The sequence below is a fragment of the Cervus canadensis genome, chromosome 8 (assembly GCF_019320065.1).
Source record: "Cervus canadensis isolate Bull #8, Minnesota chromosome 8, ASM1932006v1, whole genome shotgun sequence".
NCBI classification, from domain to species: Eukaryota; Metazoa; Chordata; class Mammalia; order Artiodactyla; family Cervidae; genus Cervus; species Cervus canadensis.
Window position 1 is genome coordinate 7624350 of NC_057393.1, and position 26862 is coordinate 7651211.

At 40.2% G+C, this 26862-nt stretch overlaps 2 protein-coding genes across 7 annotated transcripts in view; one reads left to right on the forward strand and one right to left on the reverse strand.

Annotated features, from left to right (window-relative positions):
- ABRAXAS2 (abraxas 2, BRISC complex subunit) overlaps positions 1 to 1286 on the reverse strand; it is a 28091-nt gene extending 26805 nt beyond the window's left edge. The window contains exon 1 of the mRNA XM_043476204.1: positions 1178 to 1286. Coding sequence (XP_043332139.1) covers positions 1178 to 1276 — 99 coding nt within the window. The 5' untranslated portion in view covers positions 1277 to 1286. The remainder of the gene's footprint in view (positions 1 to 1177) is intronic.
- A 4118-nt stretch (positions 1287 to 5404) lies between these two features.
- EEF1AKMT2 (EEF1A lysine methyltransferase 2) overlaps positions 5405 to 26862 on the forward strand; it is a 28823-nt gene continuing 7365 nt past the window's right edge. For 3 of the 6 annotated variants that reach the window (XR_006270704.1, XR_006270703.1, XR_006270702.1), the window contains exons 1-6: positions 5411 to 5578; positions 7086 to 7151; positions 7654 to 7768; positions 17177 to 17284; positions 19819 to 20035; positions 23834 to 24023. Coding sequence is in view for 3 of the 6 variants with exons in the window: in XM_043475161.1 (XP_043331096.1) it covers positions 5463 to 5578; positions 7086 to 7151; positions 7654 to 7768; positions 17177 to 17284; positions 19819 to 20035; positions 23834 to 23928 (717 nt within the window). In the remaining 3 variants the exon portion in view is untranslated. Of the gene's footprint in view, positions 5579 to 7084; positions 7152 to 7653; positions 7773 to 17176; positions 17285 to 19818; positions 20036 to 21633; positions 22210 to 23833; positions 24239 to 26862 lie in introns of those variants that run through there. The other 3 variants (XM_043475162.1, XM_043475161.1, XM_043475163.1) reach the window with 3 other exon arrangements.

Sequence of the window (26862 nt, forward strand, 5' to 3'; positions counted from 1 at the left end):
TTAACACTTCCATGGGACACAAGCAGGATCACAAACTACCTGTACAAGGCAATGCATTACATTATTAAAGAGCTGGCTGCAGTATCAAGGGCCTTAGTGTCCAGAGACAGGAGCTGCCTCTGGAAAAACCCATGTTGTGTATACTGCTATAGTTGATCTCTACCACTGAACTAAAGCAATGGACGGTACAACACTTTAATGCCATCCAATTTACTAATGAAATCACCTCTCTACGAAATCAGTTTTATTGATGGAAGCTAGGATCGCAGACATCAAACCAAACCCAGTTCCCTCTTCTGCAGTCTTCTCATTTTGCTTTGTAATGACAACACCCTCCCTCCCACTACATTTATTTAGTGAACTTAAATAATTCACTACTCAAATGATTTTAACACAATCTCAACTTGGTGGGCAAACACGTAAAGATAAAAATCATCTAATGTCATAAAAGAATTTCCATCCAGAAGCCAGGGACATTAAAAATGCACTTCCGATCACTCAAACGTAAAGGCCTGTCACTTCCCTATTTTCACTAAGACTAGTTCCCGGGTCTTAGAACATTCGCCAGGGAACTAAACATGCAACGGCAAGGCGAAAGCAGACCCTACACCGAACACTCCTGGTTACATCTGCAATTTTCATCGAGGCGAAGAAAACACACCCTCGCATCTAACAAGTAAAGAGTAGTGACAGCCATGGTAACCCTCGTCGCACCCGACAACAACCTGTCAGACCAGAGGGCGCGGCTGGGAGCCTCCGCTCCTAAACTGAAGCGGGGGTCTCTCGGTTCCTTCCCGACCCCGGACAACCCTCACTAGTCTCGAAGCCTGACTCAGGGAGGGGCAGGCGCTGGGTTTCCAGGACTAAGCCACTCCTGACACTGTCGGTGGCCGGCCGGGAAAGCCCTCCCCACCGGGAGACTGCCGTCCCGGGACGGCCATGCCGATGAAAGGCACCGACTGAGGGGACGCCCATCTCGGGGCGGGGGGCGAAGGAGACCCGGGCAGCAAGAGTTCGCCGGCGGCGGGAGCCTCCCGGGTCATCAGTTCCTACGGCCAGCCCAGGGGGCGAGGGGCAAGGGATCCCGGCTTAGCCACAGGCGTCGGCCTGAGACTGAGGCCGGAGGCCCGAGCAGCCGCGGCGGGTTGCGGGGAGCGGTGGGGGGCCCAACACCTACGTGGTCGGCGTTGCTGTTGGCGCTGTGGAAACACACAGCGCTGAAGGTGTAGCCCGAAATGGAAGCCGCCATGATGGAAAGCTCCAACTCCCCCATCATGCTCCGCGGCGGGCACGGAGCCTTCCGGCCAGCGAGCCCCTTGGCATGCTGGGAAATGAAGTCTTCGACCGGTGAGGCCAAGGTGCCCGAGAGCCCCCGGAGTGAGGGGTGAGAGGTGCAAGGTGTGTCGCCTTCACCACCGATTCCAGCACTGCATCTTCCGCGTGCAGTCTCGCGCTCTGTGCATCCCAGACACGGCGCCTTCTGGTCTTGGTCGTTCCCCATACAGATTTTTCTCTTTGCACGCGAAACTTTTTAGTATTGAAAGCCAGCATTTGCCATGCTTAAGGATAAAGGAGGGAGTTGATTTAGGCACTTGTACGGTTTGGGGTTGACGCAGAAGTAACATGATGTGACTTCAGTTTCCACGTGACCCCTCTGGCTGCAATGTCCAGGACATAGTGGCCGGGGAAGGGCGCTGTCACAGTAGTCCAGACGCTGGGCGCCAGTGGTTTGGGGCTAGTTAGAAGTGAGATGCTGGTGGCACTGGAGGTGTTAAGAAGCAATTGGATTCTGGGTACGAAAGAAGACAAATACAATGAAAAATCCATGGGAATAAGATAAAATCAGCATAAATAATAAATAACAGTGAAAATGAACTACAACTAACCTCAGGGAAGAAAGTAAACTTTCTAATCATTATTCTTCAGTTTGTTCAGTCTTGTGGGTTCAAAACTGAGACTGTAATCTCTCACAGAGCTCCTCCTAGCACACTTCTTTCAAACGCAGCAAACTGAACTGTTTTCTGACAGTTGCACAGGCCAGCAACCTTGGAACATTCCTGATGCTCCCCTTTGATCAGTCAACATAGTTTTCAAAAACATATTGAGAATCCTACAACTTGCCACCAGCATACCCATCACAGTGGTCCAAGCTATCCCAGATCACTGTGCTGCTGCTGCTGCTGCTGCTAAGTCACTTCAGTCGTGTCCAACTCTGTGCGACCCCATAGACGGCAGACCACCAGGCTCCCCATCCCTGGGATTCTCCAGGCAAGAACACGAGTGGGTTGCCATTGCCTTCGCCAATGCATGAAAGTGAAAAGTGAAAGTGAAGTCGATCATTGGTGTCTGACTCTTAGCGACCCCATGGATTGTAGCCTACCAGGCTCCTCCGTCCATGGGATTTTCCAGGGGAGAGTACTGGAGTGGGTTGCCATTGCCTTCTCCCCCGGATCACTGTAACAGCCCCTAATTCAAGGGGTCTGAACTGGAGGCAGTTTTGCCCCACAGGACAGCTGACAAAAATGAGACATTTTTGGATGTTACAACTGATGGGGGTGGGGTGGGGAGGGGGCGTGGGGTGCCACCTGCATTTAGTGGTGAGAGGTCAAGGAGGCCGCTAAATATCCTACAACGCATAGGACAGACCCTCACAATAGAGAATTATCCTACCTCAATGTCCATTGAATGAGGATGAAAAAGGCAGTGTGCTCCCACTTCTGCCTTTAACCCTCTCCCGACCAAATCTGTTCTCAGCGTATCAGTCAAAACTGTCACACCAAAGCTTAAATTTAAGTTTTGTTGCTTCTTGGTTAAATCCCAAACCTTACAATGATCTGACTCCTTCATTTCTTGCTGCTGTCTCCTTTGTTCACTCTGCTACAGCTACACTAGACTTCTTTCTGCTTCCTGGATAATCAGGGGCTTTGCACTCACTGCTCTGTTCACCTGGAATGCTCTTCTCCCCAAAAGCTCCAAGTTTACTCCATAGTCTCTGCTCTAGATGTGGTGATGTGTGACCCAGACGTCCCCTTGTGAGACTGATTGAATTATTCTTCCAGGTGCTGACAGCTCTTTCTTGGATTTATCCTTCGTGGAATTCTCATCGTCCAAGGTCAGTCCTCTTTTTCTGGGCAAAAAAGCATTCGAGGTCTGGTCAGTGTATCCACAGATAAATAAAGGCCCACATCCTTCAATCCAACCTGAAAATTCCAAAGGATCATCCCAGCTTCACAGTGTCAGGGGAGAGGGTGTTAGCCAAGGCTCCGTTGTGATGGTACCCCAGCCTGACTACTTCCTCTGTCCAACCCTGCTTCTCTCTTTTCCCCAATAGGTGGTGATCTTGAGAGCAGTCCCTAATTTCTTCCATGTTCATCTCAGTCTTACAGTTTGCTTCCCTGGGGACACAGCCTGTGGCAAACTCTTTTAGCTTTTCGCTCAGTGCTACCCTCTCAGAGAATCCATCCCTTCTGACCCTAACCAGGATCACCTGGAATCTGACTGTTGTTTTGCCAGTTGGGCAGCATTTGAGAATGCCTGAAAGCACAGTTTCAGAGAAGCTGTAGGTAAGCAGGGCTCCAGCTGCAGGGACTGGCAGAGTGAGAGGGACACAGGCAACCCAAAGTACACTCAGGGCCTCCCTCCTGTCTCGTGTAACTTGCACCTGGCAGAAGGAACTGTGTTCCTTGGCACATTCCAGTTTCTCCCTGGTGATGGGCAGCTCTGCTCTGATCCAGCTTCTCCATCCCCCCACCAGGAACGTTGTCCTGGGAGATCAGAGGTGGTGCCCCACTCAGGACTAGACACTCACAGTAATCCTGGAGCCAAAGAAGGAACTCTGTATAAATCATGTTTTTTTTTTTCCAGGGCTCCATACCAACAACTGTTTACAGCATTCATCACACAGAGCAAAAACAACTTAAGTGTTGGCAAGACATCAGATTGAAGAGAGCCTTATCTTTCATGGGCGCTTCTTAATTAGAACCTAAAACCTTTTAAGACCCACTCAGTCACATTCAAGCTCACTCTCTCCAGCATTGAGCATCAAGTCTAGAAAAGATCAAAACAACCATTCACTCAGGGCAGCCCTAATTGACTGTGGCATCTGGTGGTTTTATTACTCTGTAATAAGGTTACTTATGCACTTTCTTGAGTTCTTTAATCACTATACACATAGATTCCCATCTGTCTTTTACTGTATTCTACCACCAGCACTTGCCTGAAGATCTTGGGATGTCTTGTGTCACAGGGTATGCACATGTGGTCCTAACTGGGATTTCTGTGAGCTGGAAAGGCAACTGTTGATGCCGCTCACCTTCAGGGACTTGTTAACGGGCTTCTGCCTGCCAGGTCAACAGAGACGTGGCCTAGGAAACAGGCATTTTGCTTGGAAGGCAGCCTTGCTAGGAGCCTTTGAGATTCTTGCTTAGGATATAGGACTAGCAGTATTTCATGGCTGCTACAGGGGTGCCCTGAGACCTTTGGCCCACAGGATCTCTGGCATTATGCTGCAAAATCCCAAAGGAGCCTTTGAGATTCTTGCTTAGGATATCAGATTAGCAGTATTTCGTGGCTGCTACAGGTGTGCCCCTAGACCTTTGGCCCACCAGATCTCTGGCATTATGCTGCAAAATTCCAGCATCTGTCCCACCAGGAGGTGGCTGAATCTCAGATTCACTGGTTAGGAGCAGTCTTTCCCCAGTGAGGTGCTCCTGCGGAAGCTGAAGCACACAGAGGTTAGGGGTCTTGGAAAGGACCAGGTGCCTGTTTAGCAGCAGAGCAGAGACAGCATTTTGACTTCACTTAGAGCTTTCTTCTCACTCAGCTCTCCTGATATCCGTGGTTGGCCTACTTGGGCGGGAGGGAAAGGGTGGGGGTGGGGGACCCTAGGGCATTCATTTCACCTGGCATAAAGTCCACCAATGACGTCAAGTCAGAAGAGGCCAAAATGCTAATTTTCAAGGCAGGATGCCAGCCACAAATGGAATTAGCCTTGGGCAGGAATGCCAAATACTGCGATGGTCCGTCCCACCCATTTCTCAGATATGCCCACGACGTGGAGAGATGAGGTGATCTGTACGTGTGGGTTGTTGAACAGCGTCAGCTTAGTTATCTGGTGTGGCTTCCCCACCGCCGGGCTTTTTCCAAATTGCAATCGCTTGAATAGTCCCTCACAAACAGCCGTCCCCATATCTAACGTGCGCATAATGCCGGGCACCCAGAAGCAGTGGGTGAGTCTGACGCTGGCTGGAGCGAGGGGGGACCGAGGCGAGGTCTAGCCCCATGCACTCCTGGGCTAGGGTCCGAGGCAGCGTCAGGAGGAGCGCAAGACAGCCGACCCCGCGGGGGCCGGGAGCAGTAGAGAGGGCGGCCTCCCGCCTCCTAGAGGCGCCAGCCCGCCCGTCCGCTCTGCCCGCGCCGCATCTCTATGGCGGCCCCAACGGCCGTCCGGGGCGCGGAGCGCGATGAACGAGGGCGCGGACGACGGCGGCGGTGGCGGCGCGGAAGGCGCGGCGCGGTCCCTAGGGTGCGGCCGCGGAGGGGATGGCTTTGTCCCGTCTGCGCTGGGGACTCGAGAGCAGTGAGTGTGGCGCGGGGCAGGGGAGAATGAGCGTGGCTGTCTGGCCCGGGCCCGGGGAGCGGGGACGGAGACATGGAGCCCTGACGTGGTGGTGGTGGGGGTGGGGGTGGTGGTGGGGGTGGGGTTCCCGGGGGGGGGTCCCCGGAAGATGGGGAGAGCCTGAGGGGGGCTTGATGGGTGGAAGCCCTAAGGGCCGCCTTGGGAGAGAATCAGGGGGACCTTAGGGATGGAGTCCGGAGGGCCACACTGTGAACAGACCTTTCAAAGACTTTGACGTCTAAGGGGCCCATGGGGATGCGGGGCGGGCCTTAAAGCTCCTGGATAGGCTTTTTTAGGGGGTCTTAAGCTTTTGGGGATAGGCTCGAGGAAAGGGTGGTGGTGGAGAAGACTCTTGAGAGTCCCTTGGACAGCAAGGAGATCCAACCAGTCCATCCTAAAGGAAATCAGTCCTGAATATTCATTGGAAGGAATGATGTTGAAGCTGAAACGCTAATACTTTGGCCACCTGTTGCTAATAACTGACTAACTGGAAAAGACCCTGATGCTGGGAAAGATTGAGGGTAGGAGGAGAAGAGGACGACAGAGGATGAGATGGCTGGATGGCATCACCGACTCAATGGACATGAGTTTGAGCCACCTCCGGGAATTGGTGATGGACAGGGACGCCTGGTGTGCTGCGGTTCATGGGGTCGCAAAGGGTTGGACACGACTGAGCGACTGAACTGAAGAAAGGGAAAGAGCGTGGGTCTGACAAGTAGGGCTGGTGGGCAAGGGTAGGAGGCTGGGCGACAACTGCCCGGCTAGGGACCTGAGAAGGTTCAGTGGAGGAGGGCAGGGATGTGGAAGCTGGGAAGGTTGGAATCGAGGATGGTCTAAGGAGGAAGCGAGGAGACAGTGGGCATCTTGGGGTAGGAGAAAGCGATCTGACCCAAGCTCAGTAATCATTTAGTGGGTTAGTAGATGGATGAATGAGTGACCCTGGGGAAAGGTAAGGATGAGAGGTAACTGGGAGGGACACCAGGGATTCTAGACAGGAAGTAGGAAGAGGCGGACGTCTATGGGGGAGGAGTCCTTGAAAGGAGTAAGAGTAAGTTTTAAACTTAAAGCTAACTTTTAAGCGGAGCTTATCTTTGATGCATTCCATTGTGAGTAATCACCTCACTGGTAGAAAATTCTCGTATCTCTACACCTGAGACTGAAATGTACGGTAATGAAACTGCCTGTACAGTTTTGGACTTGTGTTTGGGACTTACGGATCCTTGGACGGATACTCTTTTGTATTTTTTAAGCTAAATCACCGTTTTTAGTGTTAGGCATTGTTGTTAAGTGCTTTGCATGTATACATTTAAACAGGAGGATGTTAAGAGATTGAGCGATGTGCACATGTCAACACTAATAATGTTTTGAATTTCTGTCATAACTATCCCAGTAATGTATGAGAAATATACATTGAATTCATAATACAGTTTAATTCAATAGTTTGCATTGCATTTGATTATTTATATAGTTGGGATGCTGTCTATAAGAGAGAACTGCAAACTTTCCAAGAATACGGAGATACAGGAGAAATCTGGTGAGTCAGAAAAAGTACTGGGATTATGATCCAGAAGGTTATGTTGGTGTGTGCGTGTATCTTTTAAGTGCTTATCCCAGAGAAAGTAAAAATCTTGGGAACCTTGGACTGAGTCTGGCTTAAATGGGTAGATTTAAAGAATCACTCTCTTTTCTTTTTTAATGGCCTAGGTATAAATTTGATGACAGTCTTAGGAAATGACCCTGATTCTATAATTGTCTGTTTTCAATAACAATGCAGTTTTGAGCCAACAACATGTATAAATGTTAATGCTGATGTAGAGAAATGTTGATAAGTAACATATCGACCTTATCCATTCTGTTCTATTCTTGGGGGTGTTTTCTGCTTAATAATAGAGATGAAGATTAAGTTTACAGATAGTATTTCTTTCAAAAAAAACCTTAATTGAGCGTATTGAATAAGCTGTGTAGGTGGGATATAGCTGTAACCTTTGTTCTCTAGCCCTTGGTAGTTTGACTGACTGATTCTCTCTTTCTAATAGGTTTGGAGAAGAGAGTATGACTCGACTAATAAGGTGGATGCAGAAACATAAGATTCCATTGGATGCTTCAGTGCTTGATATTGGAACTGGAAATGGTGTTTTCCTGGTTGAACTTGTTGGTACTATTAATATTCATGTGTTAGAGCCAAATTTAACAATGAAATTAGGAAAAAAAATCTTGCAACTAGGGATACTAGCAGTCTAACTCTAAAGTAGTAAAGCTGTCATGCCACGTAGTCTGAGAGTCACATAGTATGAAACGAGACTGAGTGGGTTGTGAGAGAGCACTAAATGAGGATCCGGGGGATCCGAGTTCTAGTCTTGGTCCTTGCTATAGTCTCGACCTTGAACAAGCTCTTTTTTTCTTTTCTCAGCTTTAGTTCTTTCTTAAAGATTTTACCTAGGGGATCTCTATGGGTTTCTTCTAGCTCAAAACTATGAAAATCTGTATGTATTGCAATATAAAAGGAAGATGATATTTTGCACTTCCAGTAGAACATGTATCCCTCTTCTCAGGTGAGCACATGGTTTGAAGGGTGTTTTGCATATGGTTTGAAAAGAGCATTTTGTCCATGGAACTAAGTTTTGGTGCAGGGTCTGCTCCTAGCTAAACTGTCGCTGTTACATGCCTATAGTGCCAAGTGCTGTGGAGGAAGTGTAAGACAGGCTTCATCTCTGAGTTTTACTGTCTTAGTTTGTAAGGATATATACATAACAGTCAAACGTATTAAGTGACTACTACCTGCCAAGCCTTGTGCTCAGCACTGGAAACATGAAAATTTAGACCTTGGTGCTTGAGTTGTTCACAGTACAGTAGAGGATAGACTGACAGATATAAATAACTAATCCTATAGCTTGGTCTGTGCAATAATATATATGCTGAGTATAGGAAAGAGAGTGATTAAAGGGAGTGATTTGGGGAAGAGGGAAGAGAAAGGGTCTTAGAGGAGCTAATATCCAAGATTGGTGAAAATTGTGTGTTGAGTGTGAGTAGAGTGTAAAGAGGGAGAGAATTTCGAGAAGTGAAAACAGTATCTAAAGGCATGAAGGTTTGAAACAGCATAACATGTTCTGGCCCTCTAAATAATTTGGTAAATTAGATTATAAAGTGTATTGTGGGATAGACAGAACAGAGGATTAGATTAAAAGTAGGAACCATATCATATGCCATGCATAAGAGCTTGGATTTTGCTTTTAGGCTATGGGGAGCCATTCAAATGTTTGAAGCCATGAAATATGATTAGAAAAATTTGTAATAATTTTTTTGAAATGTTGGGGTGTCGCATATGTACATTAAAGTGTGCAAACCAAACGAGTATGACTCAGTGCATTATAACAGTGAATAGATCTATCACGCTAATCAAGATGTAGAATATTACAGACTCTAGAAACCCCCCTTGAATTCCCTACTAATCCTCTCAGAGTTATTCCTCCTCCTCTCTCAAGGTTATCACAGCATAGACTAATTTGCCTATTTTGGATATATAAATGCAAGTCTTCAGTGTGTTCTTTCCAGTGTCTTTCGCTCAGCAGTCTGTGAGAGTCACTCAACTTGTTGCTCATAGGAGTTCATTCATTTTTGTTGCTGTACATGATTATTTGTATGATTATATCACAGTTTTACTTATTCATTCTGTTGTTTACCTGTGGATTCTTTGGATTTTAGTAGCTTACATGTAGAGGCTAATGATTTATCCTTCGAGACTGATAATTTAACTATAGGTTCTTTTATAGACTGAAAGACTAACACACACACACATATATAATTGTGTAAACTTTAAATAATGGTAGTTTTAATCTTTCCTTTCCAATCTTTTGTAATTTTTCCCCCTTGTTACGCTGGTTGGGATCTTTGGGAGAATATAAAAAGTTAGTTGTGACAGAAGACATCCTTGTCTTTTTTTGCCCCTTTCAGAGAATACATTTGGTGTTTCACTGTTAGGTATGATGTATCTTATAAGTTAGTTTTGTAGATAACTCTGTTATCAGACCAAAGCTTCCTCCTATTTCTCCTTTGCTAAGTATGTGTGTGTTGTTATTGTTTAAATGTTTTTCCTGTATCTATTGAGATAATCATGTGAATTTTTTCCTTTATTCTGTTCAGTTTAAATGCATTTAGGGAATAAATCCAACTGATATATAATAGATCAGTTTGAGAAGGATTTACATCTTTATAATGTTGAGTCTCTGAATCCATGAACATTATGAATTCGTCCATTTATTTAGTTCTTAATTTTCTCTCAGTAGTATTTTATTGTTTTTTCTGTATAAATCTTGTATATTTTTCCTTGATTGATTCCTAGATTTTTTGTTGTTGTAATTGCTATTGTTACACTTTTAAAATTTCATTTTCTAATAGTTTATTGCTCTTACGTATAAGTACAACAGATTTTTATATTGATCTTGTATCCAGTGATTCATACATTCATTCCAATAGTTGGTTTATAGATTCTATTGAGTAGAGTTTCCATAGGGATACAGTAGGTCCTATAGATTCTTTTGGATTTCCCATAAAGACTGTAATGTCATGTGTAAACAATAGTGGTATTTCTTCTGTTCCATTCTTAATATTTTATTTATTAAAATGCTGTGAATTCTTCAGGTCATCGTTGAATAGAAATCATGAAGGCAGATAGCCCTCTAACACTGCCTGTTGTAAGAGGAAAGCGTCTAATATTTCACTGTTAAATATGATGTTCAATTCAGTTCAGTCACTCAGGCATGTCTGACTCTTTGCGACCCCATGAACCATAGCACGCCAGGCCTCCCTGTCCATCACCAACTCATGGAGTTTACCCAAACTCATGTCCATTGAGTCAGTGATGCCATCCAACCATCTCATCCTCTGTTATCCCCTTCTCCTCCTGCCCTCAATCTTTTCCAGCATCAGGGTCTTCCAGTTAGTCAGTTATTAGCAACAGGTGGCCAAAGTATTAGCATTTCAGCTTCAACATCATTCCTTCCAATGAACACCCAGGTCTGATCTCCTTTAGGATGGACTGGTTGGATCTCCTGGCAGTCCAAGGGACTCTCAAGAGTCTTTTCCAACACCACAGTTCAAAAGCGTTAATTCTTCAGCACTCAGCTTTCTTTATAGTTCAACTCTCACATCCATACATGACCACTGGAAAAACTATAGCGTTGACTAGATGGACCTTTGTTGACAAAGTAATGTCTCTGCTTTTTAGTATGCTGTCTAGGTTGGTCATAACTTTACTTCCAAGGAGTAAGCGTCTTTTAATTTCATGGCTCCAATCACCAAATACAGTGATTTTGGAGCCCCCAAAAATAAAGTCTCTCACTGTTTCCCCATCTATTTGCCATGAAGTGATGGGGCCAGATGCCATGATATTAGTTTTCTGAATGTTGAGCTTTAAGCCAACTTTTTCACTCTCCTCTTTCACTTTCATCAAGAGGCTCTTTAGTTCCTCTTCACTTTGTGCCATAAGGGTGGTGTCATCTGCATATCTGAGGTTATTGATATTTCTCCCGGCTGTCTTGATTCCAGCTTGTGCTTCATCCAGCCCAGCATTTCTCATGAGGTACTCTGCATATAAGTTAAATAAGCAGGGTGACAATATACAGCCTTGACGTACTCCTTTTCCTATTTGGAACCAGTCTGTTGTTCCATGTCCAGTTCTAACTGTTGCTTCCTCACCTGCATACAGGTTTCTCAAGAGGCAGGTCAGGTGGTCTGGTATTCCCATCTCCTTCAGAATTTTCCACAGTTCATTGCGATCCACACAGTCAAAGGCTTTAGCGTAGTCAATAAAGCAGAAATAGATGTTTTTCTGGAATTCTCTTGCTTTTTTGATGATCCAGTGGATATTGGCAATTTGATCTCTGGTTCCTCTGCCTTTTCTAAAACCAGCTTAAACATTTGGCAGTTCACAGTTCACGTATTGCTGAAGCCTGGCTTGGAGAATTTTGGGCATTACTTTACTAGTGTGTGAGATGAGTGCAATTGTGTGGCAGTTTGAGCATTCTTTGGGATTGGAATAAAAACTGACCTTTTCCAGTCCTGTGGCCGCTGCTGAGTTTTCCAAATTTGCTGACGTATTGAGTACAGCACTTTCACAGCATCATCTCCAGGTGTTTCTTGACTTCCTACTTTTGCATTCCAGTCCCTTATAATGAAAAGGACATCATTTTTGGGTGTTAGTTCTAGAAGGTCTTGTAGGTCTTCACAGAACCGTTCAACTTCAGCTTCTTCAGCGTTACTGGTTGGGGCATAGACTTGATTACCGGGATATTGAGTGGTTTGCTTTGGAAAGGGACAGAGATCATTCTGTCGTTTTTGAGATTGCATCCAAGTACTGCATTTTGGACTCTCTTGTTGACTATGATGGCTACTCCATTTCTTCTAAGGGATTTCTGTGCACAGTAGTAGATATCATGGCCATCTGAGTTAAATTCACCCATTCCAGTCCATCTTAGTTCACTGGTTTCTAGAATGTCAATGTTTACTCTTGCCATCTTCTGTTTGACCACTTCCAATTTGCCTTTAGGTCTGCCATTTTTATTATTTTTTTCTCTTTGTTACCTCTGTTTTTCATTCTTCCTTTCTGCTTCCCTGCTTATTTTGGTTAATTTGACCATTTTTTAGTATTCCATTTTAATTAGATATATCTATGTAAATGTGTCTGTATCGTTTCTTTAGTGGTTGCTCCAAGGATTTGACTATATCTCTGGCTTTTTTAGTGGTTGCTGTGGGTTGGGAAGATCCCCTGGGGAAGGAAAGGCAACCCGTGCCAGTATTCTTGCCTGAGAAATCCCATGGACAAAGAAGCCTGGCACGCTGCAGTCCATGAGATTGCAGAAGAGTCAGCCACGACTTAGTGACTGAACAACATTTAATGTGTTTGGAGCTTTTTTAGTACAGATTATAATATATATTATTTACACAATCTTCTTAGAATCAGTATTTTACTGTTTCAAGTGGAATGTGGAAAACCTTACAACATTTGAGTTTTTTAATCTTCCCTCCTTTGTATTGTAGTTGTGTTAAATATTATCATTATATATGTTGAAAATCCTGTTGGATAATACTGTAATTATCCTTTGTATTCTCCTTTCAAAGGAGAATAGTAGTTAGTAGTAGTTAAGTAAGTAAGGATACTTTTGCAGTTTTTTCTTCATTCCTGATCTTCTGAGTGTGTGTATTTGTTTGTTCTGGTATTAATATTGTTTACTTTCTGTCTAAAGAACTTCCTTCAGGGATGATTTTTAGAGTAGCTTTGCTGGCTAGAAACTTTCTTAATGTTCCTTCATCTGAAAATGTCTTCATTTCACATTTATTCCTGAGGGATGTTTTTGCTTAATATAGAATTCTGAATTAATTGTTCTTTCAGCATTTTAAAAATGTTGTGTCACTTCTTTCTGACCTCCATAGCTTGTTTTTTTGGCTGTGCCGGCTGTTCGTTGTGGCCCATGGGATCTTTGATCTTCCTTGTGGTGTGCAAGATCTTTAGTTGCCGTGTGTGGGATCTAGTCCCCTGACCAGGGAGATGAAACTCAGGCCTCCCGCATTGGGAGCATGTAGTGCTAGCCACTGGACCACCAGGGAGGTCCCCGAACCTCCATCGTTTTTTATGAAAAATCTGCAGTTGTCTGAATTGTTGTGTTCCTGTAAGTAATGCATCATTTTTCTAGATGCTTTCAAGATTTTTTCCATTTTCTTTTTTGTTTTTAGCAGTTTAATTATGATGTACCGTGGCTTAGATTTCTTTCTGCTTATCCTATTTGGAGTTCACTGATCTTTTTGAATCTAAGAACTTGTGTCTTTTGTCAAATTTGGGATGTTTTCAGGCTCTATGTGTTAAAATCTTTTCCCCCCTCAATAACATTCTTTCCTTTTGAGAGTCTGTAACTATCAGTTAGGCCTCTGTATTTATTGTCCCACAGGTCCCTGAAGCGCTGTTCATTTCTTTCCAATTATTTTTCTCTCTGTGGATCAGATTTGATAACTAGCATAATGTGTCTTCAAGTTCATTGACTTTTCTTCTGTCATTTCCATTCTGCTGTTGAGTCCATATTTTGCAGTTGGTTGATAGTCTCCTAAGGCTCTTTTAAATTCTCTGTATATCGTTTGTTTATTTAACTTGGTGATTTATTTGTTGTAGAAGGTAGTTGATTAATCCCAATGATTTTCCATGGTGTGGACTTTCTAATTGCATCTTTTTTTTTTTTTAATTAGAAAATGAATTTTTTAGATATAAGGCCAGAGGTTGAAGCCATAAACAAATATGCAACATCACTGTGGGGCAAGGGGGCTTCTTTACTGAAAAGACTTCTGCCACCACTAAGGCTCAGGGCTGGACCACAAATTTCCCCGCTGCCCCCTCCAAGAAGAGCAGTGACGTTGGGGAGCGGGGTGAGGGTGAGGTTGCAGTGAAGAGAGAGGCAGGGTTCTGCTGAGGAGGTTAGGCTTGAGAAGGAAGCAGAGGATACTCAAATTGCTCAGAAGCAGCCGCAGCCAAGCCCCGTGTGGGGCCTCCTAGGACTTCAGCATCTCAGGGAGCACAGTTGCCGGACTCTCCTGGGCCCTGTTGCAGCCCCCACAGGTGCTGATACACTCCTTCTCATTCAGGAAGTTGTTCTGCTTCCTTCTGCGTCCGCCGTAAGTAAAGGTCTGGCAGAGCCCGGACACAGTGTTGTAGAAATACCTGGTGAACATGGCCCTGCAGGGACCGGTGTATGGAGGCTGCAGACAGAAGGCAGGGCGCAGGCTGTCCTTGTTGCTGTCGTCACCCTCTGGGGTGCCGGCCACCAGGGCGCCCAGGAGGACCAGAAGGGCTGCGGAGAGGCAGAGCAGGCTCATCTTCGTGGCCTTGCAGGACGGCTCCTCTTATTGCATCTTTGTAGTACCATTTAAACATATTTTTTGTCCCCTCTGTTTTCTGTAGTTCGGAATAGATCCAGAATAAGACTCAGCAAACTATATAGTTTATGAGTCAAATCTAGGATTCCCCTGTTTTTATAACAGGGGATACAGCTATGTTCATTTATTTACATCTTGTCTATAGTTGTTTCTGTGCTGCAGTAGTAGAGCTGAGCAGGTGTGACGGACTGTGTGAGGGGCCAAGCCTGAAATATTTATGCTCTGTTCCTTTAAAGAGAAGGTTTGCTTACCTCTGATCCACAGATTTTTATCAAATTCAGTTTTTAAATAAATAAATGTAATAGGTGGTATGTAATGTTTGGTTTCCTGTATTTTTGTGATGCTAATAATCATTGCTCATATTTGGTGCTCTTTGCAGTGATCACCCAGCTTTCTGATGGAGATATGTACGTGTGTGTGTGTGTGTGTATACACACATACATTTTTTTTGCTGGGTATGTTATTTTAGATTGGCATTTTCCTTTCACTGTTTTCTGGCTTCCATTCTTTGACTTATTGTTAGCTTATCAGTCTTATTGTTAGTCTTTAGAAGGTAATCTGTCATACTGTATCCCCCACCCCACTCACTGAATGATTGTGAGATTTTTCTGTTTTATATATCAGATATATTATGCTATTTGTATATAATATAAATTATATATTGTGTCAGATATATATTATACTGTATTATCTTTGTTTTTATCATGCCTTGAGTTTACAGTGCTTCTTGAATCTGTGGTTTCAGATACTTTGTCAGAATTAAGAAATTCTCAGTCATATGTCATTTTCTCTTCTGCCCTATTTTTATTTCCTCCTTTTCTAAGACTCCCATCATATGTATTTAGATCTTAATACTCTGTGCCATATTGTATCTTTTATGTTCTTCCCTATTTTTAATTTTCCATCCTTCTGTCATTCTGTGCCTAACAGTGGTATTTTCTTCTGACCTTTCTTCCACTTCAGTATTTTTTGTGTTTTTTGTGTCCAGTCTGCCATCAAGCCCACCCTTGAATTTCTTAATTATTTCATTTTAAATTTCTCTTATTTGTATGGTTCTTTGTTATAGGTTTCAGTTCTGTTACAGTCCCCCAGATTGTCATTTATTTCAGTGTTTTAAGGATTTGTTTCATTCTTTTTTGTTTTTTGCTTTTGACTGTGGCATGCAGGATCTTAGTTCCCCTACCAGGGCTTCCCCCTGCAGTGGATGTGCAGAGTCTTAACCACTGTACTGATAGGGAAGTTGCATTAAGTATCTGTTTCTGATCATTCTTTTATTTGAATCTCCTTTGGGCCTTTTCCTAATATAAGTTTTTCCCTCTTAGTTTTTGGTCATTTATTATTTCCTTGAATGTCTGCTTATTTCTCACTGAGTGCCAGAAACTGAATGTGAAAAATGTTGGCAATAGTTTGAGAGTGAATGTTCTAGAAACTTAAAATGTCTGTGTATGATTCTTATAAAGTCTAAAGGAAGAGTAAACAAGCATGGAGAAGAAGGAACTGGTTAGAGTCAGTTGATGGAATCATCCTGCATTCTAGGTCTGATAGAGAAGGAAATGAGGGAAACTGGGAGAAAACAAAGCTGTTAAAGAATATGGATTGAGATCACTAAAAAAATAGGAGGTTGGCATCAAAGAAGGGATATTAGATTCTTTTTTTTTGATATTAGATCTTACGACTGAAAATAAAAGTGATCAAAGAGAAAAAAAGTGCTCTGTGGAAAATAATTGTTGGATTGAGTTTAGACTAGGAATCAGTCACGTAGGGTTGAAAAGTCTAGGTAAGTCTTAAATGACTGGTAAAGAGCAGGAAGAGAATTTCAGGCTACACTTTACTTTGCAACTTCTTTTCTTCTTCAGATTTCCTTTGAAATTGCCTTTAGCCTGAATGGTCTGACAATGTTCAGCATAGTTAGGGCTGAAGACCAGAGGCCATCATGCTTTTTCTGCCTTAGGCTTCTTACAACTCGCACCCTTACATGGGTTAATGTGGTTAGTAAACAGCTGGATTGCAGGTTCAGTTTCAAAACTCTTTAGTTCACTGAGCTTTCTTTAACTCTTTGGGGGTATTAATACCTGCCCGGTATACCACAGGTTTTTTGTAAAAGTCTACTGGAATGTGTGAACTATTTTAAAAATGAAAAATATTGTACAAATGGAAGGTGGTTAATAATCACAGGGTTGGTGGAGAATTATGTGATTTATAATTGCACTCTAGGAAAAATTTTAAAAGCAAAGACTTATTACATATGCATTTAATTTATTCATGTAACTTAATTGTGTTAAGAAAAATTTATGATAGGTTTATGTGTGAATTGGAGCATATCAGCATTGGAAATTAATACTACCTTTTTCTGCTTTAGGACAGAAATATACATATATTCTCATTGTCTTTGAGAAAATGAGTTTCTTTTGAAAAATCAAATATGGTAAAAGCAAATAAATTGTCACATTATATGAAGTTAAACTTTTAGTTTCTATTTAGATTCTATAATAAAATTTAAACATGTTATACTATTAGAGGGCATATGTCATTTGATATATTAATAGAAGAAAACAGTCTGGGTCCTAACAGAATATTTTAACTCATAGGTAAAACAGTATTTAAAATTTTAGAAAACTAAAGTATAAAATTATCTGTCTCCAGGCAAAATTGGGTTTCTCTGATGTTACTGGAATTGATTACTCTCCATCTGCAATACAGCTTTCTGGAAGTATTATAGAAAAAGAAGGTTTATCTAACATTAAGTTGAAGGTAACTATTATTTATATTGCTGTCATTGTTATTTTTATTTATAAAAAGTTATAAAGTTTAAATGTTTCTGATGTGTATTAATTTTCTGATATCCTTAAACTCATAAATTAAGGATCAATCATAAATAATCCAAAATGATAACTTTTTAAGTAACAGTATTAAAATTTTCAGTCTAGTCAGTTTGGGGAAGTTATTTTCTTCTCTTCCTCTTGTGTTCAAGTATGTTTATTTTGCCTTTCTGTCTCTCTTTTTTTTGCAAATACACACGAATAATAGCTAACTTTGGATCAACCAGATCAAAAATTTGTAAATGCATAAAGTGGTATAATGCCCCAAAGATTACTTATTTTGCCCTCTGATCTGTGAGGAGATGATGCCACTTGCATTTACATTTTTATCACAGGCTTCTTCTATGAACTCTAGAATTATAGAAATGCTGCATATTCTATAGTTCCACTTAGATAGCTAATAGCCTATTAATTAGTCCAAAATGAAACTCTTGGTTTCTCCCTTAGCCTTTTCACTCATTCCGATCCCCATCCCATTCTTTCCTTTTTATTTAATAGCCAGGAATTCCCTGGGGGTCCAGTGGTTAGGACTTAGTACTCTCCTGGGTTCAGTCCCTGATTGGGAAACTAAGATCTCAAAAGCTGTGAGGTGCTGCTGAAAAAATAATCCTAGAACCAATTTTGTTGGTTTTATCTTTAGAATAGTTGAGAAAATGTGTCATTCCTTGATATTTCCACTGCTGCTTCCTAGATCCAAGCCACCATCAGCAACCTCTTACTTAGCCTTTCCGTTTCCACTCTTGCCACTCTGCTGTCCGTTACCACAGGGTATCCAGAGTTATTTTATATATATATATAATTAAATTTATTTTATTTTTAATTGAAGGATAATTGCTTTACAATATTGTGTTGGTTTCTGCCAGACATCAGCATGAATCAACCCTAGGTATACATATGTTCCTTCTCTCTTGAGCCTCCCTCCCACCTCCCTCCCCATCCCACCACTCTAGGTTGTTACAGAGCCCCAGTTCTGAGTTATTTTTATTAAATGTAAATCAGCCTCCAAGCACTTCCCCATTGCATTTAGAATGGAATCTGAACCCCCACCCAGCCTTACAGAGCCCCTTGGTTTTTACCCCTTTATCACCAATACTCTAGGCACTCTGACTGTCTTTCTGCTCCTGATATGTTTCAGCCTTTTTTTCCTCCAGTCTTTATTCCTGCTGCTCTCTGCCTAGAATGTTCTTGCCCCAGATGTTAGTTTATTTGGCTCATTCTCATCATTCTGATCTCTTCTCAAATATCACCTTCTTAAAGAGGTCTTGCCTGCTACTTTTTCAAAACATTTTTCTTCCTAATCACTCACTGTCTTTATTTTTTCTCTTCATAGCACTTTATCTGAAATAATTTGGTTAACTTATTTATTGCTTGTCTCGTCTTTTAGAGAATATGAGATATATTCTCATACAGAGATCTTTTGATTTGTTTGCAGTTATAGTCCCAGGGCCTGAAATGTTCCTGTATGTCATAGGTGTCTATGAACTATTTGTTGTATACATGAATAATTTTATACAGGCATTTAGGATAGAAACTTGTCCAGACTTGACTCTTACGAGTGGTAGTCATTATTTTGCCTCAGGTGTAATGATGTGGGGTGGGAGTGGGAAACCTATGTTTGAGTGTATGAAAACATACAATACACATTTTAAAATCAAACAGTAACGAAGTTTTAGATAATACACCATTTATAATTATTTTGTTAAGTTTATGTGAATAATCACAAACTAACTACTTAATTTTTCAAAGTAGCTTTTCAGAATTAATTTTGTTGGCAAATTATTTTGAATACTTTATGAAACTGAGGCAGATCACTATTCCAGATGCTTCTGAAGTATCAGTAAGTTATTGAAAATGAATGAGATGAATGATACATGACTTTCAAAATCTGAAATACGTGATATTTGAAAAGTTAGGTAATTGCAGTTTAAACAGTCCTTTAATTTCTTAAGCTTTGTACTATTTGTTGTAGTTGTTTTGTAAGCTGCTGAGTCAAGGCAATACATCTTTTGATTTACCATGTTTACTTCAGGTCAGACAACTAGTAATATCAGCTAAAAATCATCATATTTCCAGTGACCTATTTGAGTTTGAGATTTTTTTTGTCGTTTTAAAAAATATGTCAAATATTCTGCTTTTCAACAAAATAACTTTTTCATAAACCAGGCTTGTGACCTCCATTATGTGCTGGTATTATTAGGCAGTACACCTGGCTTTGATTTGTTTCCAAATTTGTAGAGATTTGGAATGTCCAGGAAACACTGTCAGTCTTGCTTACTAATCTTAGCTTTAATGATATTGGAATGAAGCACGTAAAAGTTAGCTGTAAAGTTGAAAATATGTTTATTATATGTAAAATGCCATTGTAATTAATTGCTCCTTTTATCTATCACTTTTTACAGATTGTTACTTAAATTCAGTAAAGATTGTGTGTGGATTGTTTCACATAGACATTGATTTTTAATATAGGTAGAAGACTTTTTGAACCCTTCCGCAAAGTTGTCTGGATTTCATATTTGTATTGACAAAGGGACTTTTGATGCCATAAGCCTTAATCCTGACAATGCAGTTGAGAAGAGGAAGCAGTATGTGAAATCTCTCTCCAGAGTATTGAAAGTGAAAGGCTTTTTTCTAATAACCTCATGTAATTGGACCAAGGAAGAGCTGCTAGATGAATTCAGTGAAGGTAAATGGCTGTATATTGTTTAAATGTGTTCTTACCTCATGTTGAATGCACTCAAATAGGTTTTTTTCTTGGTGTTACATTGTTTTACTCTTCTGTTTGTGGGAGTTGCCTGCTTTTCTTCTTTGTTAATAACCATGGCAGTACTTCTAACTGTATATTCAAAGAACAAAGAAATAATATTGGTTGAGATCCAGAGTCCTTTGTAAAATTTTCCAAGAAAATCTGGCAGTTAAGTACTAAAATTTATGAGTCTGTAAAAATTCTTTATTTAAGCTGTATAATCTCTTATTTAGAGAATCAAAACAAAGAAAGCACATATATTGTGCTTCTGAATTCAGTGCACTGATATACCAGTAATTAGTAATAATAGTAATAATGCAGCTGGTATTAGTGTTTTTTAAAGTCTTATATGGTGAGAGTTTCAATTCTGTGGATGCTAGTGGTCATGTAGGTGTATAGGATTTTTCTTCTTGTTTTCAGTGTATATATTTTTTTTTTGACATTGCATGGAAGCAAAACATAGGCATTTAGAAGAATTACTGCATATTAATTCTTGAGGAAATCTCTACTTTTTTGCAAGATTTTGGTGCCAAGATAGGAACGTTTTTTTTTTTCCCCCCCATTAGCAAAGTATAATTAGTACTGTGTCTACTAAATGGGAATCTTGTGAGAATCTTTAATCCATACGCAAATACTTTGAGCTTTGGCAGACTGTTCCTTGCATGGTTGAAGGATTATTTCACCTGTCACTTACTCATGCAGTACACAGGCCTTTCTGGAAAGTACCTTGAGACTTTATAGCTAGATGGTTGCTTGTTTTTTCCTTACACTCCATTTCAGGTTAGTATTAAGGGTTTTTTTTTTTAAGGAATGGGAAGAATTTTCAGGATGGAGTATGAATAAGTGACATGGTTCTAAATTTGTGGTTAAATTTTGAACTTCAGTTGTCACAAGCTAACGGGAAATGGATTTATAACTGTATTGCATGTGCTTCATCTCAGAGTTTGTTTTCTTTTTGGTAGTGAGGGAATAGGCAGTAGGAAGGAGAACCCTTAACACATGTCCCTCTGTGTGCGTTCGACGGCTGTGGCAGGTTATCCAGTGTAAAACTCGAAGTGTTTGAGGCTTGAAATGTGAGCTTGAGACTTCATTACTGCTGCCTCTGGAAAACAAGAATGATGTGATTTATTGTCTTTTATTTCATGTCATTAATTTTATTATCTTCTATGTTAGATTTGTTTCCTTTAGAACTGTTGAGGCCCTGTACCAATACTCTTTTTTCCTGAAGCTTGACAGGTTTAATAAATGCTCAGCATTACACTGTGTAAGGCAAGTTACTTTCCTGGTTTTTAAATACAGGTGTTCTCTTTTACCCTTGAAACCACCAGACAAAAACATATTTGTCTGTCTCTGATAATGAGGAACAGACTTTAGCCTGGTAAAGAGTGCTTAAAAATCTGTCTCTGAGAACCACTAAGTAAATTCTTTAGCTTATGTTCGGTTTCAGAACTTAATGCAGAATTTAAATAAGCGAAATGCTGCCACAGGAAATGTTAAAGAAATAATTATATACACTGAAAACGTTTTTCTTCTCTTAGAAAATGGTTTTGGAGTTAGACCCAGGACACTGCCATGCGTCGCTGCCGATGGGCTTCTCACTGGGGTTTGAGATTGGCTTCCGTGGTCCCTTTTGCACAGAATAAAGCTTGTTTCACTAATTTTTTCAGGTTCTTTGCTTCTTTCCTAATTTGAAGTGTAAATGTTCGTAAATCTGTTGAAATGAAATTTTCCTTTATAGCCCTATTATATAAATATTTGGTGGTGGTATTTGTTTTGGTTGAGATTGCGTAATCATTTGCCAGACACTAGGATATTTTAATTTGATGTCCAAGAAACTTGACTTTCTTACAACTAGGGAATTAAAACTCGGAAACCTATCTTACAACAAAAGTAACCCAGATTCATTATGAAAAACATTTGAAAATATCAGTAACCCCAACACATAAGTATATAGATTAAAACAATTGCAATTCATTCTCTCTGGTATTCAGCCACTTTTAACACTTTGATGTATTATTTACTGAAATATAACAGCTTAAATTCTGTAGTGTTAGTCCAGGGAGTTAAAAGATTAGTTTTAGAAAATTGACACAGACAGCTCCATTTTCTTTTGAAAATTTTTTTTATGAAGTATTTGAAACACTTACAAAATTTCAGAAAACAGGGGCGTGTCCACATGTACCCACCACAGTGGCTCCATTTTTTAGCATTAAAATATATTATTTAAAAGACCTGATCTTCTTTGGGAAAGTTTTCTTATGGTTAGTTTTTTTTTTTTATAGTTAGTTATTAGCATTTTAATATCTAGTTACTTATTAAGATTTGGTGACTTTTGGTTAAGAATATGAACTATGAAGAAAAGTATAAAAAACCAATTAATACAATAGTATATATCCTTTTAAACATTTTTTTCTGTTTACAGGAGTTATTTGAGCTTTAGCTCAGGCATGGAAACTTAGAAAATATAGGCATCTCCTTCCCCAAAAGAAAAAAAAAGTTCTCCCAAACTTCTAGTCCCATCGTGAGAGGAAACCATGGTAAACTGCCACCCACCCTTATTTGTCTTATTTTTTAAAAACAGAATAATAACACATTAAATTTCTGTTTTGTTTTATAGTTTAGGAGAACACCACATTATCTTATTTTGATCTTCACAAAATCACTGGGAGTTAGGTAAGGTAGTGATACCTATAAACTCCTTGTGTAGAAATTGAGGATTCTGGGTGAGGTAAATTGACCTTAACCTAATAACCTGCCATCTAGTAAGTGGTGGAGGTGGGACTTGAACCAGGATGTTTGAATCCACGTTAAGTGGGGGAAAAAAAAGAATCACCCTGCACTACTTTGGCAGTTACTACTTCCTTGTCTTCCCAAGTTGAGTTCAGTTTGGGTCTGGATCTTGGGTTCCGAACTGTTTTTTTTACTGTTGTAAAATATATATGACATAAAATTTACCATTTAGCCATCCTTAAGTTTACAGTTCTGTGGCCTTAAGTACATGGTCATTGTTGTGCACCCCTGTCACCCCCATCCATCTTCAGAACTTTGTCATTTTTTTTCATTATTTAACTTTTCTATATTAAAGTGCTTTTATATATCTGTCATGGATTAACTGAATTATATGTAGAAAGCACTCAAAACAGTACCGGATGCATGGTAAGACCTCAGCACGTGATGAGCTGCCTCCAGCTGGATGGTAAAGGAGGCTGGTGGGGGTGCAGGGTTTGCGTGTTTAATGCTAGCAGCTTAGTCACTCGGTCATGTTAAAATCTTTGTGACCCCATGGGCTGTACCCACCAGGCTTCTCTGTCTGTGGGATTTCCCAGCCAAGAACACTGGAGCGGGTTGCCATTTCCTCCTTCAGGGGATCTTCCCAATCCAGGGATTGAACTCGCGTCTCCTGTATCTCCTGTATTGCAAGCAGATTCTTTACCTGCTGAGCCATTGAGGAAGCGCGATGCGTAGTTGAAGGGATGATGAAAAGGAAGTGGAGGAAATGAGGGATGGATGGAAAGCTTCTTTTCTCCAGTTTAATTTTGTCTGTTGCTTGTTGATTTCAGTGTTTTGGAGTGTATATACATATACACATAGAGTAGAATTGAAAATCATAAAGTGAAGTTTAGTCACAATTCAGTTTGGAATCATGTAGTTTATGAAAGGTTCAAACGCACTTTGTTAATACAAACATCCCTTCACTGTGGGAGTCAGTCCCTAATGAAAGTGTTTTAACTTTGGCAGGATTTGAACTTTTTGAAGAGCTGCCCACACCCAAGTTCAGCTTTGGAGGCCGATCTGGAAACAGTGTAGCAGCGTTGGTTTTCCAAAAAACATGAGACTTTTCACTGGACAGATTCAGTTAGTGTCTTTTTAAGAAGCTCTACATCAGAGTACATCTGACACAGAAAATGCAAGTGCAAGTAAATGTTTAGTAAGTACACGGGAGGCACATTTCGAGTAGAAATAATGGGTTGGTTAAAAAAAATCATGAGCATGTAAGTGGGTGGGTTTTAGAGATCAACCAAGAATAATTTTAAAATTTTCTTTTGTATTTGAGATGTAAATATTTCTCTTTCATATTAAAAAAGTAATTCCTGTAACTGCTGAACAGTTAAAACTTTAACGCAGTAAATTAATGTACAGAAAGCTTGCATCCTTGATTTTTGTGCCTTGGTAAAGGTGAATTGAATATAGCTATTTATGAAGATTTGATCAAGCTATTCCAGGGTCAGAATAATAAGCCAAATGATTTTCTTAATTTTTTATTAGACTATTATAAAATATAATAAGTGTGATATTTTGGGTTGAATGGTGGTTTTTTTTTAAAAAAAATGATTTAATATCAGAAAATGTCTCAGCCCTTACGTGTGTAATTAAAGTCAGATAAACGTATCAGTTGATCAAGAAATATTTACTGAACTTTTTTTTTTGGCTAAAGGTTTTCTGTACACTGTGGTGGACAAATAGTATGAGGAAAGACAACTAAGAGACACTGTTATATGCTGGCCCTGTGTTTAGTTGTATTATCTTACTGAGTCATTGAATTCCCTCAGTATCTTCTCCAGGCATGTATCACTTATTCCTGTTTCTACACATCAGACAGATAGTGCAGGATGGAGCCAGGGCTCCTTGCTGGGTCTGCCTCTAAAATCTTGTCTCTAGTAGTTTGCTTCCCAGGTCTAAGTCTCTGCCATTATGGCATTTACAGTTCATTAGGGGAACTAGGACTGGTACACCGAAAATTCTGTCAGAGAAGTTGGGCGGTTATTTTTAGTGGCTCTGCAGCTCCTCGTTAGCGACTGTTGGTTGGTGGACTGTGAGAATAGTGAGTCATCCGTCATTTATTTTCACTGTCTCCCTACTTGTCTTACAAGACTTGCCTAATCAAGAACTGAATTGTGTCATTCTTCTGTCAAAGGTGGTGTAAGTTTTATATATATATATCCTCAGGGCTCTGGGGACAAAGATGTTCTAGTTAGGCACTGATCAGCAAGAGAAACAGTTTATTCATGATCGTTTTTGAAAAAATAAGTTTTATTAATCCTCACTGCCATTTTGTCTTTGGGCTGATGTTTTAATGTTGGCATCATAATACAGGTTTTTAAAAAGTGATAGTAGTTTTTATGATTTGCAGCTTTTGGGTCCTGTTGGGTTATAAAACAAACAGAATTTTTGTTTAGCAAATGCTTTTCCAGTACTGAGCAAGTCTAGCATTACACCCTTTCTCTTTTCATTTTTGTCCGGAGGGAGACAGGGGGAAGAGAAGAGTAGTTTGGTTTAGATCAACATTAATCAATCATTAAGATAACTATCTGCCTTGCACAGGCTAACTGAAGACAATTTCCATAAACTTTCAACACAAATAACCCTTTTGGAAAAAGCTTTAATTTTTAACATGAAAATAAAATTTTATTATTAAAAATTAAATTTTAATTTTAAGAATATATGTGAAAATTAAAATTAAAAAATTTTAATTAGAAAAATTAAAATATATGTGATTTAAACATGTAAAATTAATTGTGTTGATGTTATAAACTAGACTCGGGATCTTAAACCATAGAAACAGTGTTATATAATTTACTGAGGTGATCTTGTCTTTGTTGTTTTGCACGTTACTATTTCTTGATTTTAAATACCGTATTAATATGTAGGTACTCTTTTAGAATTCTGAGTTGTTAAGTTTATGCTATTGTGAAGCATCAGTGGAGCAAAACAGGCTTTCTGTGAAAACCAGACTAAGACATTGAGTTTGATTCACTGATAGTTGGAGAGCGCCTTTGTTGAAAAGCTCCTTGAGTCACTATTGTTGGGGTATGTGTGTTCTGTTTGCAGAGATGTAGGATTTTTGGCAGGAGAATCATGTAACTGTTGATAAGGTTAGGAAAGGGGAGTTGTCATCTCTTCTTAGAAGTTTAATCCTGCTGGAAGCCAGCCTCTCGGAGATTGAAATCAGGACAAATGGAAGGTCCAAAGATGCTAACAATAAATTATTAATATTTTCAGATAATACCACACTTTCAAAAACCAGGCCAGTAAATGCCCCCAAGTTATTGAAACAAGTCATAAACACATTATTATCAAACTTAGTTTTGATATGTCATACCGATATGTGGGTAATTGCAAAGGAAATCATGCAGTTCTAAAAGGGAGCAGTAGGTTATGTAGTGAATGCTGTTTTATCTGGACAAGAAGTTGGAATTGTAATTTTATTTCATCAAAAGACACCCTTATTTTGAGAAAACTTGTTTGAAATGCAAACGAGATTTCTCTGTGGAGCCTGCACAGAATTGTTGCTTTTCATGATGATGTTATTGCTGCATAACAGTCCACTTCTGTGTGTAGGAAGTGTGTGTGCAAGTCCAAAGGGATTGGAGGCCTGAATGGGTGAGTTACACCAAGTAACAAAGGGAAAGTTTTCAGAACATTTTGTTTTAAGCCAGGTGCACAAGTTAGAGTTGCTTTTTGGGCCTAGCGTTTATGAATCTGAGAATCAAACCTGACACTACTCTTGGCAGCTAGACTAAAGCCATTTTAAAATAAGTACAAACTGTCCTTGAATGATTTTTTTCCCTTTATAGTGGCAGTGTGTTTGCCTTTTCTTCATCTGTGATATGTGTGCAATTTTCTATTTATTTTGGGGGAAGGAGGGAGGTAAACATACATGAAAGACTTTTTTAGTCTTTATATGAATAGTGTATTTCAATTCATTTATTTTTAAATTTTCTTGATACTGTAACACATTACCTATATGTTGACTTTCATTCACATTC